The 18,131-nt window shown below is 45.7% G+C and overlaps 7 protein-coding genes across 8 annotated transcripts in view; 4 read left to right on the forward strand and 3 right to left on the reverse strand.

Moving 5' to 3' along the window:
• The window catches only part of LOC126561880 (ras-interacting protein RIP3-like), a 437,929-nt gene extending 431,782 nt beyond the window's left edge, over window positions 1-6,147 (reverse strand). Inside the window, exon 1 of the mRNA XM_050218241.1 lies at window positions 6,138-6,147. The gene's annotated coding sequence lies outside the window, so the exon portion shown is untranslated. The remainder of the gene's footprint in view (window positions 1-6,137) is intronic.
• Window positions 1-18,131, forward strand: part of LOC126562905 (MIT domain-containing protein 1) — a 458,992-nt gene that overhangs the window by 87,330 nt on the left and 353,531 nt on the right. The gene's annotated exons all lie outside the window — the stretch shown is intronic.
• On the reverse strand, window positions 448-1,692 carry LOC126562494 (GDP-mannose 4,6 dehydratase). Its single transcript, XM_050219013.1, has 2 exons — window positions 1,556-1,692; window positions 448-1,483 (listed from the first exon to the last, which is right to left on the reverse strand). The coding sequence occupies exons 1-2, from the start codon at window positions 1,628-1,630 to the stop codon at window positions 467-469; spliced, it is 1,092 nt and encodes a 363-aa protein (XP_050074970.1). The 5' UTR covers window positions 1,631-1,692; the 3' UTR covers window positions 448-466.
• LOC126562694 (ADP,ATP carrier protein 1) lies at window positions 2,400-7,266 on the forward strand. Its single transcript, XM_050219260.1, has 3 exons — window positions 2,400-2,680; window positions 3,465-3,961; window positions 6,963-7,266. Exons 1-3 carry the CDS (start codon window positions 2,518-2,520, stop codon window positions 7,206-7,208), a joined length of 906 nt encoding a protein of 301 aa, XP_050075217.1. The 5' UTR covers window positions 2,400-2,517; the 3' UTR covers window positions 7,209-7,266.
• Window positions 5,536-14,822, reverse strand: LOC126562317 (isovaleryl-CoA dehydrogenase, mitochondrial). Of its 2 annotated transcripts, XM_050218779.1 has the most exons (4): window positions 14,661-14,775; window positions 14,510-14,589; window positions 12,865-13,905; window positions 5,536-5,547 (listed from the first exon to the last, which is right to left on the reverse strand). In XM_050218779.1, exons 1-4 carry the CDS (start codon window positions 14,736-14,738, stop codon window positions 5,544-5,546), a joined length of 1,203 nt encoding a protein of 400 aa, XP_050074736.1. In that variant the 5' UTR covers window positions 14,739-14,775; the 3' UTR covers window positions 5,536-5,543. The 2 variants fall into 2 exon arrangements, with proteins under 2 accessions (XP_050074736.1, XP_050074735.1); XM_050218778.1 differs by lacking the exon at window positions 5,536-5,547 and having other exon boundaries at window positions 12,861-13,905; window positions 14,661-14,822.
• On the forward strand, window positions 10,351-12,495 carry LOC126562234 (uncharacterized). Its single transcript, XM_050218681.1, has 3 exons — window positions 10,351-10,407; window positions 10,475-10,598; window positions 10,667-12,495. The coding sequence occupies exons 1-3, from the start codon at window positions 10,357-10,359 to the stop codon at window positions 12,493-12,495; spliced, it is 2,004 nt and encodes a 667-aa protein (XP_050074638.1). The 5' UTR covers window positions 10,351-10,356.
• On the forward strand, window positions 15,794-16,828 carry LOC126562726 (uncharacterized). Its single transcript, XM_050219295.1, has 3 exons — window positions 15,794-15,989; window positions 16,065-16,621; window positions 16,703-16,828. Exons 1-3 carry the CDS (start codon window positions 15,794-15,796, stop codon window positions 16,826-16,828), a joined length of 879 nt encoding a protein of 292 aa, XP_050075252.1.

Genomic DNA, 18,131 nt, shown 5'->3' on the forward strand with positions numbered 1-18,131 from the left:
CGGTGTCTGAAAAGTGAAGCTTTTGAGTCCCTAATGATAAATAAATCAGTGTTACAAAAATTGTTGTCTGATATACATATGTCGATCATAAGCAGTTTGGGTCCGTATTCCGATTTCCAAACGAAAAAAAAAACCTAACGGTTTTATTTAAGTTTATATTTTAAATATTGCCATGGAATATGCGCATTTGTTCGTTTTTAGTTAAGTTTCCAATCGATTCCGCGGTCCATTCAATCCGTTTTGTTCATTTTTGGCTAATATATCCAATAGTGCGCCCCTCGCGTGACGAATAAAATTGTAGAAAGTATTCGCTTATTTAAATTAAAATATTACCAAAATGTTTTGAAAGCGTTTGGTAATAGAACATAAAATGCAAATTTTCCTATCCTTTTCCTTTCAATAGCTTAATTCCGTGTCTCACGGACAAATACTGACCTTCCTTTAGTTCAATTCGATTCGTTGCCCTCTACGCGGATGGATTATTCTTCATCAGCTGTATATCCGCTGCCATCATGTCAGCGATCAGCTCCAGGAATGTTACCTTCGGCGACCAGCCCAGCTGTGCCTTCGCTTTGGACGCATCGCCCAGCAGCAGATCCACCTCGGTCGGGCGGAAAAACTTAGCATTGATGCGTACCCGTACCGTCTCGGTACCCTTCTCCACGCCCACCTCATCCACACCCGTCCCTCGCCATTCAATCTCGCGCCCAATGTACTGGAACGCTTTTTCAACAAATTCCCGCACCGAGTGCGTTTCTCCGGTAGCAATTACAAAATCTTCCGGCTGGTCCTGCTGCATCATAAGCCACATCGCTTCGACGTAATCTTTGGCGTGGCCCCAATCACGTTTCGAGTCCAGATTGCCCAGCTCGAGGTATTCCTGCTGGCCGAGTGAAATCTTTGCCACCGAGCGAGTAATTTTACGCGTCACAAAATTTTCTCCCCGGCGAGGTGATTCATGATTGAAGAGAATACCGTTGCAAGCGAACATATTGTACGCTTCGCGATAATTTATCACAATCCAGTATCCGTACATCTTGGCGCAGGCGTACGGTGACCGGGGATAAAACGGTGTCTTTTCGTTCTGTGGCGTTTCAACTACTTTCCCGTACAGTTCCGACGTGGATGCTTGATAAAAGCGGACCGTCTTTTCCTGGCCCACGGTACGAATGGCATCCAGCAGACGGAGCGTACCGACCGCATCCACTTCAGCCGTGTATTCGCTTAAATCGAACGAAATCTTTACATGGCTTTGTGCGGCTAGGTTGTAGATTTCGGTCGGTCGGACTTGTGCTATAATTTTCACCAGCGCGCTACTATCGGTCATGTCACCGTAGTGTAGCTTCATCTTGCCCTCCCGGTGCGTGCGCGGATCCGCATACAGATGCTCGATGCGCGAAGTGTTGAATGTACTGGCCCGGCGAATTATTCCATGCACCTCATATCCCTTGTCCAGCAGAAACTCGGCCAAATATGATCCATCCTGTGGAGAAGCAGGAGCAGTGAAAAAGGGTTAACCACATTCGAAAGCCGATAGCACACTTTAATCACTCACTTGACCCGTAATGCCTGTTATCAGTGCCACTTTTCTATCGCTGGCAGGATTCGTCACCGTTGTTTCGCCCTCCATTTTTAATGCTCTATTTTATCGTACTACAAACACTGTTAACTACTATCGCGTCAAGTGTAATCCTTACCTTCTATTAAGTGTCTCAAATTTGTTAGATTAAGTTGAGGAATTGATACAAATTCGTGAATTTAACCGGCTTTTTCGATAGTTTTTCGTGTCTTGTCCCCTGCGAGTGTGACGTGTATTTACATTAGCTTCGTTTGTTTTGAAAAGTAAAGCACTGTGGGTTTGACGCGAGTTCCACATGCGTTGACAGCACAGTTTACAATTAAAAAAAAAATGTTTCCGATATTTTATTGCAATTTCAGAAGGAGAAAAGCATTTTGAACCGCGATACAAGGCGAAATCAGGAGTTTTTCCTATTAAATATAATCGCTTATTGGAGTTATTGTTTGTAAACTGTACAAAAGTCGAAATCGTCTACCATAATCGTATCAACGGCTAGAACGCAGCAGCCATCGCTCTGTCAATCAGTTCTGTTTCTTTGCTGCTCTCACGTTTAGTCTGGTTCGCGCTGTACGTCGCTTTTAGGAAAAGTTAAGAGTTTTTTTTTTGTGCCTATCTTCCAATCAAATTTTGTATTTGTCCCGAAAAATTATGATTTGAGAATTGGCGGAAACTCTCTTCAGCCATCCAACGTCCCTGATCTTTTGGGAGAACAATACCTGTCGCTATAAACGGCACTGCTGTTCGTAAATCCGCCACCGTCGGCAAATCTTCGGCCATCTTCGGGGCAGCGCGTTTACACGTACGAGAGTTGTGAGTTGAGGTCGGCCGCGGAATCTTTTCATTCTCTTGATTTGTGCCCTCCGAACGGTTAAGGCCCTCGATCGCGTGCTCCGCCGGTTTTCACATTTGCTAGCGTCACCAAGACCTATCCATCGACAATGTCCAAGAAGGCTGATCCCTACGCATTCGCCAAGGATTTCCTGGCCGGTGGTATTTCTGCCGCTGTCTCGAAAACGGCCGTAGCACCGATCGAACGTGTCAAGCTGCTGCTTCAGGTGCAGGCTGCCTCCAAGCAGATCAGTGCCGACAAGCAGTACAAGGGTGAGTAGCCGAAAAAGTGGTGCCAGTTCCGGCGAGCAAGCGTGTGTGTTTGTGTGTGTGGGTACGTGCGTGCGTGTGCAGTTGTGCGAATTCTCGCACAAAACCCCCTCGTTATCCGGTTCCCGGCCGGGGAAGTGATTCAACTTTTGGGTCTCGTGGTTGAAAAACCCACGGGAGAGGGGAAAAAACGTGCATCCGGGTGTCTTGAAAGTATAGGAAAAAGTCCTAACGAAATTACTTGCAAGGTGGTCTCGAACGGGCAAAATATGAATGTATGCGAAAACCGTAGCAAGCGATGAAAGAGCGCAGTTATCGCTGTTTGTGCGCATTGTCGCCATATTGGATTTTTTCACCCTGAACTCGTGCTCGTAGGGTTGGGGGCGCCGTGTTTCGCAACGATTCTTGCTCGTATGCGTAGGCCTAATGGGAAGAAAATGGGAAAAAACCTTGAGCTTATTCACATGCCCTAAACTCCCTGCATCAGACTTATCATTTTCACGGTCAAATTCTATGATCCCAAGCGCAAATTAGCACGCTTCACGTGATACAAATTTGTATGGTTATGTAACAGCGGTCACAAGTTGCCCTGGAAGAAATATTCTAGAACGATGAAAGTTTCCGCAGCACCCCAACAGATTAGGAAGCAATTTCCACACACACTGTTGCTCAGCTGGTTTTGGTTCGAACGGGTTGCGTAACGCACAAATCAATGATAACATTTCTTAATGATTTTTCTTCTTTTCATTCTTTTTCCAACACCTCCCCCTCCTCATCACACACCCAGGTATCATCGATTGCTTCGTTCGTATCCCGAAGGAGCAGGGAATCGGTGCCTTCTGGCGCGGTAACTTGGCCAACGTGATCCGTTACTTCCCGACCCAGGCCCTGAACTTCGCGTTCAAGGATGTGTACAAACAGGTTTTCCTCGGTGGCGTCGACAAGAACACCCAGTTCTGGCGCTACTTCCTGGGTAACCTCGGATCCGGTGGTGCCGCCGGTGCAACGTCGCTGTGCTTCGTCTACCCGCTCGACTTCGCCCGTACCCGTCTCGGTGCGGACGTTGGTCGCGGTGCCGGCGAGCGCGAGTTCAACGGTCTGCTCGACTGTCTGAAGAAGACGGTCAAGTCCGACGGTATCATCGGTTTGTACCGTGGATTTAACGTTTCCGTGCAGGGAATCATCATCTATCGTGCAGCCTACTTCGGTTGCTTCGATACTGCCAAGGGAATGCTGCCGGATCCGAAGAACACCTCGATCTTCGTTTCCTGGGCCATCGCACAGGTAAGTGTATTGTGACGCCCTTGTCTCGTAGAAATTACATAACCATTTCGAACTCAATCGATCGAAGCACGCAGAACGCTGTACTCTGAGTTCTCTCTGCTCGTAAACAGCAAGAAGGGAAAAAACACATACGTGAAGGGCTTCGCAATAAGAGCCCGAAAACACACGTTGTGGCACGTTTGTTTGTTCGTGACTTGGTGGAATGTCGCTGTTGTGGAGACGGTTTAATGACGTCCAGCGACGATCTCTAAGGCACCACCTGCTTTCTAGGTTTGGTGCGTTGATGAGTCCTCGCATCTTCTCGCCACTATCAGATTGTTTTGAGTTGTGGCCATTGGCACGGATTTTACTGATAACATTCCCGGTGTGAGGCATAGTAATAGTACGGGCGTCTGTTGCTCCCCCTGTACGCTTCACAACACGTTTCTTCTTTGACAAATGTCGTACAGCAGCAGATTTGACATTGAAAATCCCCTTTCCGTGTGTAGTATAGTTGATTGTCTATGCAAAAAGAAATCGCATCATTTGCGTCGATGATAGATGGGCGTTAGCGTTAATAAAACAAAATGGGTCACACTTCAGAAAGTGTGTCCGGATTACGTAAATGTAGCAGGTAGCAGGGTATGCTCTTGGATCCAGAATCCAGAAAATCATCTGGTTTTTAGAGTTTCTTTGTTTTTGTTTCGGCATTGTTCTTCCCGATCGATGCCGTTGTGTAACACACAGGGGGATGGGTTGTCTGCCGGATAATATAAGGGTAAAGATGTGAGGGGAAGTGTCACTGTCAAACACGGTCAAGAGAGAAAAAAGATTGCAGAATGATGCGCAGGTCATGACGCAAGTGTCAAAACTGCCTGCCACCACCCCCAACCATCTAACCTCCCACCAAAACAAGAAGACATGTTATGTATGGTTCTGTTTTTGGAAAAAAGCAATTGTTTCAACTACCGGAACTGCTCGTAAAGGATTTGCTGCTGCAAAGATGCTTAAGGCAGCGAGCCATGACAGAATTCAAAATAAAAATTTCAGGTTCTCAAGTGTGTTTGTGAAATTTTCACGCTTTGAAATCACTGTTTGAGAATCTGGCGCATACACAATCTACCTTGAATTTAGGAATTTTTTGACGACTCAGCATAGAATTTCAACAGTTTGAAATTTACCGTGGCCTGGGTCCTTTACATTTAATGCATCACACTTTTTTACGTTTGCATAACAAATGTCCTTCAGATATCAGTGTAGCAACAGCACACATTTTGGTTGTTATACAATCCTGTTTGTTCCTCTGTCCCAAAACACAAATACGCATGCATAGTTGCGAGTAGCAACGTCACAGGTTGCCTCGTGCTCATCTCTCGTTATTATTGTCAGTTTATATTTAGAGTAAAATCCATCTTTTCCCCGTATAGGCCCGCCACCTTGGTGAAGTTGTTCGACTGTGATGCTTCATTCTTAACCTTTTTGTAAAGAAAAATGCGCTTTTATTTTGTGCTTTTTCGCTAATTTTTCCTATTTAAACGAACGCTTCTTGCTCCGCTATTAGTTATCAAGTGGAAATATGTATGGATATGAATGTATTCTAGCATCATCTGGCAGATGTGGGCATTGGAGATGCGAAGAGGGTTGCTAACAGGGCAAAGCATCACGCACGTCACGCGTTACATCCAAGGTCGGATCAATTGATGGAGAGAAACAGACGTTAGCTATGCCAGTGCTCATGGTGGTGCATCTGTCAGTAAAGGGAATGCCTTTTTGGCCCATGCAAAGAACGTATGTAGCACACTGCATGTTTAGGGGAGGCCAACATTACTAACCTAACCTACTACACCCAGTTAGCAGAATCACTTGGTGGCACATTTCTTCACCTGAACCTTGCGAACGCCACACGCGCCACTCAGAGTTGAGTGAAAGATTTCGAAATATTTGCCCTTTTTTCTGCTCGTGTCTCTCGTGTCTCGTCTATCCGTCTTGAAGAGGATTCTTTTCTTTTACTTTCTTTTGAAATACACCGAGAGTTGAAAGAGAGGCAGTGTGCAGTAAGCTATAGCAGGTATTTATAGGCAAGAGAAGAAACCCGTCTCCCCGTACAATTCGATTTACACTGTGTGTCGATGATTTTGCCATTGCACGACGAGAGAAGTGGTGTTTCGGGTTAACTGTTGTATAAACTCATGACCACCGTACTCGTCGGCAGATTATTGGACTTAAAGCAATTTCATAAAGAATGTCATTGATAACAGAAGCCTCTTTTCCGGTACTGTTTTTTTTTTACGTTTTGTAGTAATTATGTAACTTTTGGCCGGGGCCTGGTGTGACGTAATGTATACCACGTTCTGTTCCTGTCCAGAGCACACATACATACCTCAAGGCCATCCTTTGAACCGGTCGGTGGAATCGATAATTCTCTTTCTTCACCGGTTTGCTGGTAGCAGCGCGCTCGATGGCCGTTTAGTTGTAACAGATTTTTCATTTAAATTCAAGAAACAGTCTCATTTTTCATCTGTTAAATCATATGACGATGAGTGGAAATGATCCACCTTCTCTAGTTTGTTACTTCGCGTTCAGTATCATCTAACTGGTTTGTTATCACTTATCAGCTGGAAACGCAGCTCTCGACTCGATTCTGTGTGCGTGTGTGTATGCCAGATAGCCTTGAAAAGTGTACGCGCTAAATGGGAAAGATAGCAACGCGTGGCACTAATAATCATTGCAGCAAACACAACGTGACGCTACGTATAACGGGCGGTGAAGGAAATCTTAAATCCTCCTAGACATGTGATCCGCATGTGTGTGTGTGTACGTAGTTGGGAATTTAGGAAGTAGATGATAACACACCGGTACAATGAAATGTCCCTCAAAATGTTACTGCTTTGGAGATCGATAAGCTTTTGTAGAAAGCGAGTTCAATGGCATTTTTACATATCTCGTTGTCCGATGATCGATGAGTTTTTGCTAAATGGAACGATATAACGAATTTTGTTTCTTCTCCCTTTGCCCTTCGTAGGTTGTGACGACAGCTTCCGGTATTATTTCGTATCCATTCGATACCGTCAGACGACGCATGATGATGCAGTCTGGCCGTGCCAAGTCGGAGGTGATGTACAAAAACACGCTCGACTGCTGGGTCAAGATCGGCAAGCAGGAAGGTTCCGGTGCGTTCTTCAAGGGCGCCTTCTCCAACGTCCTGCGTGGTACTGGTGGCGCTCTGGTACTCGTATTCTACGACGAAGTTAAGGCCCTGCTGGGTTAAGTCGCGGAACCGCCCCCTAGCGTGTATTTAGTTAAGTCCAGCAGCAACAAAACCACACCACACATGCTCCTTACAACAGTAAAGCCCGTACTCAATTCAACAACACATGTCGCCACAGTGTGTGTGTATGTGGATAGCGCATAGGAACCTTTAAAAAACCCTTTCACACCTGTCTCCCTGTTTCGCGCTTCCTCCCGACCTTTCTCTCTCTCTCATCACCCGTCTGCTGTATCACTTCAATGTTCTGAACAACCGACGATTGGGTGTTACCGCTGTGCGCTTTTAAGTATAAAACGATAAACCGAGTGATGGAGCATATAAGTGTTCCTTTCGCCGGATGAGAGGAAAGAGAGAGAGAGAGAGCATCGGTTGGGAGCCCACAGCCAGACAGTCCCTGTGTAATTTGTTGCATTTTCTAACTAAACAAAGTTGTATTATCACCGGGTGTGCGCCGAGTAATTATCACCATCCCTCTCCCTGGACGACGACGAGTGCACATGCAATGCAAAGCAATAGGCAAAAAAGATGTACCAGCGATGAAAAAAAAGAACTGCGTTTGCAATTGCGAAAAATAGATTCGAAATATGACCATGGTTAAAAAAACAAGAAATAAAACTAGGTATTTATTTTAAAGTCGAAACTAAACGGTGGGGGAAACGTGGTGAAAATGATGAGAAATTAAGTATATTCACAAGTGGTGGGGTGAGTTATCTTCTGCTGGTGTTATTATTTTGAGCAGCTTTTCTTTACCTCGACACCAATGGGCCATGATTTTGTCAAGCCTTCAGTGTACGGGAGGCTGGTGAATTGATCATATAAAAACCTCAGGAGATTTATCTATCAAAGATACCAGATTGAGGTGAGAGGATGGCGTGGAATCATCCGCCATCAAGGCCGGTATAACGGATTGGCGGACGATGGCGCGGGACCGTGAGCGGTTCCGGATTCTGCAGCGGCAGGCCAAGACCGCAAAGCGGTTGTAGCGCTGATAAGTTGTTGAGTCTCAGGGACTACAGTCGCATCTCTACTGTTTAAATAAGTGGTCTAGTACATTTGATCTAGTACTAAACTATTGCAGGGGTGGCCTAAATATTATGGAACACTATTGCGATTACGGCGTATGATAATGGATATGCTAAAACTACTGCTTAAATTTCTCCATATAAATGACTGATGCATAAAAATCTAATAAAGCGGTTCTGATGAAGTTTGTCGGGTGATAGGATTGTCGTGTGATCGGTGTTTAGTTGGCAGGTGGCTCGGTGTGTCGTGTATCCATGGCAATCGGTGAGGATGTGGCGGATGGGGATGTCAACGCCACAGAAGTTGCAGAATGGAGGAATGGATTTTTCTAGGTTACTTTGGTTACTAGGAAAGAGGTAGGAGCGTATAAGGCGGCTATGACCTATACGAAGGCGGGAAAGGACTCGTTGGATGTTACTAGACTCGGTATCTTCCCATGTAGCGGTGTTGTGCTTAATGGGACGGAGTTTGTTGCTTAGGTCTAGGTTGTGCCATGTGGTGTTCCAGTGTAGGGTGGGGGGGGTGTTGGTGAAGCGGATGGCATCTCGGCGTGAAAGGGTGTTCTGTGGTTCGTCAGGGCGGAGCCGGCCAATGTTGGCAAGTTGATTGGCTTTTTCGCTAACGTGAATTCCGGAGTGACCCGGATTCCAACATAATAGATGACGGCTGAGGAAGCGATGCCGTCATGGAGTTGGATGTGGGGGTCTTTGGAGGTGCCGTGTTCCAGTGAAGATGACGTTCGGTCGGTAGGACTGTAGTACTTCGTCGGCAACTAATTGAATCGCTACGACGGAGAAGATGGAATTGTGGTTAGGGAGTTTGATGGCGCAGTTATCTTTGGTGGAGTGGATCCCACAGCCGGCTGAGTCTAGATGAATGGAACCGTCTGTAAAGATATGATGAAAATGTTTGTATTTAGTCGGTATTAAGTGGGTAAAGATACTATTGGCAATGTGGTTGCTTATTCTGGTTCCCCGGAGAGAGCGTTTGAGTTCCCAGTCTATGGCAGGTGTACGGTGGTACCAGGGACGAATTCTCCGACGGGTGGATTGGATGATCGGTGGTAACTGTTGGTTGATGAGTGTCTGTAGTTGATGAGTGTCTGCGTTTGCTCTGGTGATGATTGCAGTTGCGTCGAGCACTTTCTCAAGGATCCGAGCTGCAGCTAGAACTAGTCGGTTGGTATGCACTAGTCGGATGATGTGTTGCATAGGAAGGAGGCCGCTTTCGCAGAGGAGGAAGTTTATCGGGCTGGTGATGAATGCACCAGTGACATAGCGGATAGCTGTGTGGTAAACGGATGCTACTCTCTTCTTCGAAGATTGCTCGCTCGCGTGAAACAATCTCAATGTCGTAGAGCAGTTTGGGTACGAGCCAGGTGTTGATGATGCGGTTTTGGGTTATACGGGAGGCCCTAGCTTTCCCGGCTCCAAGCATCCGGAACAGGTTCAGCCGGTTGTTTGCTTTCTTCTTAACCCTGTTGAAAATCTGTGAACAATTAATACACTATTGTGTACCGAATCAGACTCGCTAGGCACGGGCCCAGCTGTTTGTTTTTCATTACCAATTTTGAACAGCAGATGGCAAGATATTTAGGAGATAGACACATCCTGTAATGTTCGTTGATAAAATATGAGATTACGATGCATGCGCCGGTCAATCCTTCATTTTCAGGCAATGAACCAAGCGGAAACATACACAAAACGAAATTGTTTCCACCGGAACACGGAAATGATGGGTTTGATTTTAAATTTGCGCCTGAAATTATGCAAGTGAATAGCACAAGAAAGAGATACATTTTCATTCATCGTTTTTATCCGGTCGTTGAGTACTGGTGTGCATATTACCCTCGGAAAAATAGCAAAAAAAAATATTCCATCAAATATTGCGAGCAAAAATAGAGAACGCATCTTAGATGCTCCATAAAACGTGAAATAGAATTTATAAAAAAAACTTGTAGCCGTGAGAAAAACAAAAAATGCCAACGATTAAGTTGTGCTAAAAATGTGTCGGTTCGGTTGAAGTTTCGCCCCATCCAAGTAGCTAGTTTTAGTACAAACAAGAAATTTCGTGTCGTTGCCGGCTTTCCATTTTTGCAGCAGTTTTCTGTAGTTTGTTGCTCAAGATGGAGGGCGGAGCGCGTTCGGTTGCAAAAGAAATTCTTTCCGAATTCATGGTAAGTAGTGAATTGTGCAGAAATTTTGATTGCATTTGTTACAAATGAATTGCTTCCTGCTTGCTAGTCCAACGATTCCATGCCCTCGTCGAACGATGTGTCCTTAAATGAGCTAGAACATTTGGCAGAACTGCACAAGCAGATCGAGCTGAAAAAAGCGTACCGGGATACTTTGCGTGGGTTGAATTTGGGTAAGTGGTGCTATAATTGTACATTTGACCGTATCTTGATGTATTACCACTCCCTACAAAACCGTCAGGACTGTTCGCCCTCAAACAAGGCATAAGTCGTGCTGGGAATGATCCATTTGCGGAATGGCTCGTCAAAGAACAACATGCCACCGTTCGCCTGGTGGCCGATAAGCAACGAGAAGCGTCGTACGGAACGACGGAGCTTAGCCATGAGCCCGCACTGCTTGGCAGTTCGCGCCAGGTGTTGGTGGAACAGGCAGAGCTGCAAAAGTTGCAAAGTGTTGTGCGTCTGCAGGATCAGGTACGTGCCAAACTCGCCAGCACACGTGTGGTGAAGCAGTGGGAACGGGAAAAGGCCACCCTGCTGACGGAACAGAACGAACTATCCAAGCTGGACGTAGTCGGTGAGGAAATTATGCAAAAGCGTAAAAAAATGCTTGTCCGCAAGCATGCGGAGATAGCAACGCTGCTGATCGGTATTGGCGAAAGTGTGGAAAGGACCGAAGAGTTACGGTCGAAGTTGGCCGAGTTTACGAAGCAACGTCGGGATGAGCTGCACGATTTTCAATCAAGCGATTCCGATATGCGATCAGAAGAGGGAAGAAAGGATGGCCGGTTGATCGGTGAAAATGGCAGAGATGGGAGCAACTGCCCACCCTTGTTTGATACGATCGATTGGAACCTGGGAAGCGTTAGTATGGATTTGCGGTTGGATATCCCGTTCAAAAATCCGAACGATTTTCCCGATATCCTCACACGTCTCAGCTCGATCAATACCAACAAATATCAACTGAAGGACGTTTCCGACTACATTAGCGGAAAGAGTGATAATCAGAGTTCGCGCCAAAATACGCCCTTACAGAAAGCATCCAAAATGGCTGCTTCGGGAAAAAAACGTTCCCCAGAACTAGCGCCCACTGATGCTACTGTTGATAAAAAATCGAAAATGAGTGACTCTAGCGAAAAACCCGACCAGAAGGTTTCCAGTAAGGAGCATGAAAATGGAAACACTAACGCGGCCACTCGTAAAAACCCAATAAGCGAAAATGGTTCTGCAACTCCTAAACCTTTGTCAAAGAAAAATAGCTACGATAAGGTGGTGACTAATGGGCAGCATAAATTAATGCAAAAAACCCCAGCCCCGATGGTGCAGCGTGATCCCTCACCGGGTCCAGCTCCGAAAGCCTCTTCCACCCAGGACAAGAGATCCTCACCGACAGAAAAAGGAACAGGTCAAAACGAGGATAAAAAGCTACAAGAAAATCGTATTCGGCAGTCGGTAGCTAAATCCGTAACACCCGGAAACAACAACAACCGTACAACGAATAACCAATCGAAAGGCAAGATGGATCTACCACAGCGCCAGCATTGTGCTCAGCAGGAGAAAGGGCGTAATATGTACCCGAAACAGATAGAACAGATGAAAAAGACTCGTTCCATGCGAATGCTTTCGCCGGCCGGAGGTTCATCGAATTCGGCTAAGAACGTAAAAAAATCTTCCGTCACTTCTGATGCGAACAATGCTGTACCACCACCGGTGGTATCTATGGAGATGGAACCGGAGGAGGCTAACCAAGGTGTGGAATCTTCGCCTAGCAACAGCTCACTGGACTTTGGCATCCAAAGTTCCAGCGGTGAGTTTGATATTAATTTTTCCGGCGATCTCCAGCTAGAACTAAATCCAGTGTCCAACGAGGATGAGGATGATAGGCTGGACTTTCTCTCCATTAATCCTGGGCGAGTTACAAGGAGCAAGGGGCAGAAGATAAAACAGAGCAACAACGGTGGTAAAGGTAGCAGCAACAGCACTGATGATGGCGACATGTACACCTTTGATTTTGCTTTCGGTGGTACAAATTCGAACGAGAGTTTGGACCATCTGGAGGATTTGTTTTAGTTACTTACAGTTTGCATAATTTAAATTTCTTTTCATAACTTTTCACTATCTCTCTCCTAATGCGTTGAGTTGAACGTTGATTTGAGTTCGATTAATTCACATATAATGCATTAAAAGTTTTCGAATAAATAATGCATCCATGTTCTTAGTTTGCATATGATAAGTTTTTTTCTTCTTTATTTGCAAGAAAACATTTTTATAAAAGGTTCACAAACAGTTTACTACTAATCCTAGTAAATGCACTTTTAGCAGGTTTGCTTGGAATTATTGGTTCGCCATTTTTTTCTGGACCAACTTGGCAGCGTCGGGGGTTTCGTTTCATGCACTTGGTACACTCGCAGTTCAGATTCACCTTCTTCCACTCATCACTGGTACTCCTTGTTGAGTGAGCGACCGATTACCATACGCCTGATCTCGGACGTTCCAGCGCCAATTTCGAACAGCTTACAGTCACGCATGATGCGCCCGGTCGGATAGTCATTGATGTATCCATTACCGCCCAGAATCTGGATCGCGTCCAGCGCCACCTGAGTCGCTTTCTCCGCACAGTACAGAATTACACCGGCACAATCCTTCGGATTAGCCTTTCCCAGGTCACAGGCCCGCGCCACCGAGTATAAATACGCCCGGCACGCATTCATCGTCGTGTACATGTCAGCCATCTTACCCTGCAACAGCTGAAACTCGCCGATACGTGTGTTAAACTGTTTTCGCGTATGCGCATACTCGAACGCTACATCGCACGCTGCCTGCATGAGTCCAACGGGAGCTGCGGCCAGTACTAGACGCTCCAAATCCAACCCGGACATCAGCACATACACACCCTTGTTTAAGCCTCCGAGAATGTTGGCGGCCGGTACTTTAGCATCCTCGAAGATCAGCTCTCCGGTTGGACTACCACGGATGCCAAGCTTGTCCAGCTTTGGACCCTGCGAAAATCCAGCCGTACCCCGCTCCACGATGAACGCCGTAATACCGTGTTGCGGTTTAGCGCTCATGTCCGTTTTCGCATAGATGATGTACGTGTCGGCGATAGGACCGTTGGTGATCCAGAACTTGCTACCATTGAGCACGTAATAGTCACCGTGCTTATCGGCACGCAGCTTCATCGACACGACATCACTGCCGGAACCGGCTTCGGACATGGCCAGTGCACCGATATGCTCACCGCTGCACAGCTTGGGAAGATAGTGTGCTTTCTGCTCTTCCGTACCATTGCGATGGATCTGGTTGACGCACAGATTCGAGTGGGCACCGTAGGACAGGCCTACTGAAGCGGAGGCGCGTGAAAGTTCTTCGTTTATGATACAATGATCGAGGTATGATCCACCTAGACCACCGTAGTCTGGCTTCACCGTTACGCCGAGTACTCCTAGTTCACCAAGCTTGCGCCAGAAGCTGCGCATTTCCCTTAAAAATGAGATAGGAAGAAACTGTAAGGTTTCGGACAAAACTTCATCCATTAGGCTGTCTGTACACAGGTCGCGTGGGTCATGGCAGAATGGGGCACATAATGTCTAGTTTTCATGAAAATTTGTAAGATTTGTAAAAAGGTATCCGGGATTTGGTCGACATCGATTCCGGAGCGCTCCATAATGTCCGGAATGGATTTTTGATAGTAGGTTAGGAATCGGAATCGGAGTAAGTTCAAAGAAACGGAATCGGTTATGCGCATGGCAATCTGTTGTGGAATTAGTTACGAAATCGATTTAAGAATCGGTTCCGGTACTGATTTTGGAATCTCTTCCAAAATCAGAAACGGAACCGGAATCAGAACCGATTTCGAACACGGAAACGGAATCCGGAGATCCGAATCCAAGTACCCATCACTAGTCCTCACTACGGGGGAACGATCCGAATAGGATTTGAACCCCAGTCTTGCCACGTCCCTTGAAGATTAGCGTGACACTTAAACGATTAACTAGTGTCAATATCCATCCAGCATAAATGAGCCTCTCTCGGGTCATGTTACGCAATACAATGTGTTTTGCATGTTTGCGATGCGCTATCTTACTTGAACTCATTCTGCTTGTCGATCTCCTGCGCAAAAGGAGCTAATTCTTTCTGTGCAAAGCTGAACACAGTTTGGCGTAGCTGAAAAATGTTAAACACGAGCAATTAATAAAAAACGGTCACGATAAGGATTGCGTATCAATGATGATTACCTGTTGCTGATCTTCCGTCAATCCGAACAGATATTCATCGATCGGATAGTGTTGCATCGATCGGGCCGGTACGGTCATGGAACCACCCCAGCAAAATCGTTGGTTTGGTGCCCGTCCGGACAACAACCTTGCCACAGACGTTAAGCTACGCATTGCTGACATTTTGCCCTCTTTCGTCCGCTATTACTGGGGGCCACTGGACGAAACTAGGGTGTTTTGCTCTGAAAAAAACAACACACTCACACACTGAACGGATCGCGACTGAACCGCGTGTGGTTTGCTGTCTTTTGTTGGAACCGCGACGGAGCTCGATTCGATAGAATTGATAAGGGGAATGGATAGGATTGAAGCAAGGGGGGATTGGCAGTTGCTACTCTGGTGGCTCAGTGACGCAGCAAGACCGACAATACTTTCAACGCGGAGATACGCGCTCCCAATTCACTTTCGTTCGGTCGTGGCGCTCGCAACAAGTGTACTGAACAGCCGTGTTCCTTCACGATGGGGGGCTTTTCGCGATTTCGTCAGCTGCGCACACGCACACAATGCAAATCTGCTCGCGCGGATCAGTATCGCGTGGTGATAGCTGTAGCCTGTACCCTCCCTACTCCACCAAAACCTAACCAGACGTAAATTGATGGACTTTGATAGGGGAGGGGGGGGTGTGAGGTGCAAGGAGGTAATTCTACATGCCCTTCAGGAGGCTTGGCTTCCGCGGACACGCTGTGGAAGGGGTTCCTAGCAAAAAATATATCATTTTGGCAGTGAAAGTGTAGCGAACGAGGAGCAAGAGTAGAGCTTTTATTTACATAAATCGATGCGTAATAGTGAGTTCAGTTATTTTATTTATCGGGGAATTAAAATTGCTAGAGTCGATTTTTGATCATGCAACGCATTTTGCACAAAAGCAAACACGATGCAAAATCATAAATTCAAAACAAATCTGTACCAACTGGCAACACTGCCAGAACTGTCAAATTCATCAAATGTTATGACAGCAGCAACCAATGTAAACAAAAAAAGGAATTTAGATAAATAATCGTACATTCCGACACCGTTTGCTGACCGATTCGGATAATATATCGTATTTTAAGTACAATTAACGCCGACCAATAGTGCGATCGTGCTTACGCGCAATGAATGGTAACATTCTGGTGAAATGTGAACCGGTTAGTAAAGAGTCGGAATTGTTCAACAGTCTTGTTGCGGATGGCCAGGATGATATGCAGCAGCAGCAGCAACAGCAATCGCAACAATGCCATCAGCAAGAGCTACGCTTTCTGTGCCTGTACAAGCTGAAGGTAGCCGAAGAAACGGTGGAAATACTGGAAGGTACATAAACATGAGCCTTTATTTCGTAGACAAGTGCCGCTATTAAAACACTTATTTTGCTATGCCCTTTTACAGCACAACAGATAAATGTCGAGTGCTTACGCAAAATGCGCATAGAAGATGTGGACGTCCTGTTCGATGGGAAGCCGCTCGGTTGGAAGATTCTGTTCCGCGAAGCATTTCTCGAATGGCGAGAAGAAATAGGCCTTCCATGCAAGAGCATCAAAACGCTGTACAATCGCAAACGTTCCAGCGAATCGTACGAAACGCAAGGGGAAAACCAATCGGCAACACTAGCCCACTGGGATGATTGTTTCACACCATCGGCACAGCTGTTTCTAGCGGAAAAGGAAGCACCGGAAGAGGTACAACAGCTTGAAAATAGTGCTCTAAGTAATCAAACCATCCGTTGGCCTATGACACCGGCTACGCTAAAGGAAGTGCTGTACAGTACAACCGTTGGGCGATCGATTCTTTCCCGTGGATGTCTCGGAGTGTTGGGAAAATCGTTACAGTACCAGCTGACGGCCATCGTCATTGACTATCATATGGCGTACGAGACGAAAATTACTTCACCCGAGCTGGAAAACTATGCGCACTGCATAACCACACTATTGCCTCACGAAACTGCGGTAAGTGGTGTACTTGATCAGAACGCAAAAATTCCATTACCAGGGCATTTTTAACGATAGCTAATCTTGTGTTCGTTGCAGGCAACTTACCACATTCCTCGCGGTCCTAACCGGCGCAATCCGGGTGGTTCACTGTATTCTCGTTTTATTAATCAGAAAATTAGCAAAAAAGCGCTTGCGATCGGAAATTCAATAGCTGCATCGTAAAAGTAGATCGTAGATGATTAGTGTGCGCATTTTTCTGTTTTACCAAAGATTGATTGTTGTGTAATGGATAGGATTAATGACTACATCATAGTAAGTTGTAAATAGGTGTCTTGTGACGATCCTGGTGATGTCCTGTAGCAAAGAATGAAGAATTCTACAACATTTACAATATTCGTTTAATTTGGAATGATTTCGTTCACTCAATAAAAGGCTTTGAGTGTATAATAAATTGTATGCTGTATGAATGTATGCTGCTAGTTTGAAATTCGTGATAGTGTACCCAATTCGGATGCATAGGAATTCCCATGGACGTAATGTACAATGTTCTCACCTTCGTAACAATAATGTTTTAGCTAAAAATATAAATTAAGAAAATGAAAAACTGAGAAAGTTGGTTTGAGTTCCGTTCCTTTTTTTATAGTTTTTTCTTCAAAATAGTCCCGTTCTGGTACCCTCGTTCAGATCCGTTTTTTCGCTCCGTTGCGATACTTTCTTTCCGTTTTTCTGTTCCTTTCCCAATATCCTTCCCGTTTTCAAGAATGGAAATAAATTGCAGTGCTTGCACTATTTGTCGACAAAAATTATAGTAAAAAAAAAGTTTTGGCCTATCTCTCATGTTCTCCTTTTGTATTTTGCACTAGTTCCGTTCCTTTCCTTTTTTCAACAAATTTCCCAACAGTTATTTGATCTCGCCTCATTTCATCACACGTGTAGTAGGCGCTGAACAGCTCGCTTGACTGACGTTTTAATGTAAACAAGCAAACAGGACACGCACACACGCGAACAGCAGTTTGCCTCATCAGTGCGCGGTATGTTACGAGAGCCAAATATCGTGCGGAACAACAATTGTACAATAAAACTGTAAACATTCCCATCTAATTGCAGCAATAATTATGACATCCTTTGATGCACAATTTAAGCAACGGTTCATATTTGTTACAAATAGCTGTGATACGTAAACGTCGACCGTTGGTACGAAAAATAGTAAGGACGTGTTCGTGTTACGGTATACCCCCCCTTTGCAAGAAGAACCGCAGCACCGATGGTAGGAGGAAACCCTTTCGGATAAGCTCTGATAGTGCACCGATAAGATAGTGTGACGTTTGATCGATTTCCACCGTAGAAGAACGGCATAACACTGGCGGGCCTCTGTGCTGGACGCAAAGATTAGATACGAGCGGACCGTAAGCGGATTAGAAGGGTTTCGTCAGGAACGCCAGTAAGTGCCAATCAGACGGATTTTAGTGAAGCAACAGTAAGGCAACGAGTGTCCGGTGAACTTTGTACCCAGCCCCAAATTGTG

Source organism: Anopheles maculipalpis, chromosome 3RL (genome assembly GCF_943734695.1).
Source record: "Anopheles maculipalpis chromosome 3RL, idAnoMacuDA_375_x, whole genome shotgun sequence".
NCBI classification, from domain to species: domain Eukaryota; kingdom Metazoa; phylum Arthropoda; class Insecta; order Diptera; family Culicidae; genus Anopheles; species Anopheles maculipalpis.

Coding starts and splice junctions, on each gene's coding strand:
- LOC126562494 (XM_050219013.1), bottom strand. CDS start 1,630: ATGGAGGGCGAAACAACGGTGACGAATCCTGCCAGCGATAGAAAAGTG. Junction 1,484..1,555: donor TAACAGGCATTACGGGTCAA/GTGAGTGATTAA, acceptor GCTTCTCCACAG/GATGGATCATATTTGGCCGA.
- LOC126562694 (XM_050219260.1), top strand. CDS start 2,518: ATGTCCAAGAAGGCTGATCCCTACGCATTCGCCAAGGATTTCCTGGCC. Junction 2,681..3,464: donor TGCCGACAAGCAGTACAAGG/GTGAGTAGCCGA, acceptor TCACACACCCAG/GTATCATCGATTGCTTCGTT. Junction 3,962..6,962: donor TTTCCTGGGCCATCGCACAG/GTAAGTGTATTG, acceptor TGCCCTTCGTAG/GTTGTGACGACAGCTTCCGG.
- LOC126562234 (XM_050218681.1), top strand. CDS start 10,357: ATGGAGGGCGGAGCGCGTTCGGTTGCAAAAGAAATTCTTTCCGAATTC. Junction 10,408..10,474: donor AAATTCTTTCCGAATTCATG/GTAAGTAGTGAA, acceptor CCTGCTTGCTAG/TCCAACGATTCCATGCCCTC. Junction 10,599..10,666: donor TTTGCGTGGGTTGAATTTGG/GTAAGTGGTGCT, acceptor CAAAACCGTCAG/GACTGTTCGCCCTCAAACAA.
- LOC126562317 (XM_050218778.1), bottom strand. CDS start 14,822: ATGTCAGCAATGCGTAGCTTAACGTCTGTGGCAAGGTTGTTGTCCGGA. Junction 14,590..14,660: donor TGACGGAAGATCAGCAACAG/GTAATCATCATT, acceptor AACATTTTTCAG/CTACGCCAAACTGTGTTCAG. Junction 13,906..14,509: donor GACAAGCAGAATGAGTTCAA/GTAAGATAGCGC, acceptor CTCATTTTTAAG/GGAAATGCGCAGCTTCTGGC.
- LOC126562726 (XM_050219295.1), top strand. CDS start 15,794: ATGAATGGTAACATTCTGGTGAAATGTGAACCGGTTAGTAAAGAGTCG. Junction 15,990..16,064: donor AACGGTGGAAATACTGGAAG/GTACATAAACAT, acceptor GCCCTTTTACAG/CACAACAGATAAATGTCGAG. Junction 16,622..16,702: donor TATTGCCTCACGAAACTGCG/GTAAGTGGTGTA, acceptor TGTTCGTTGCAG/GCAACTTACCACATTCCTCG.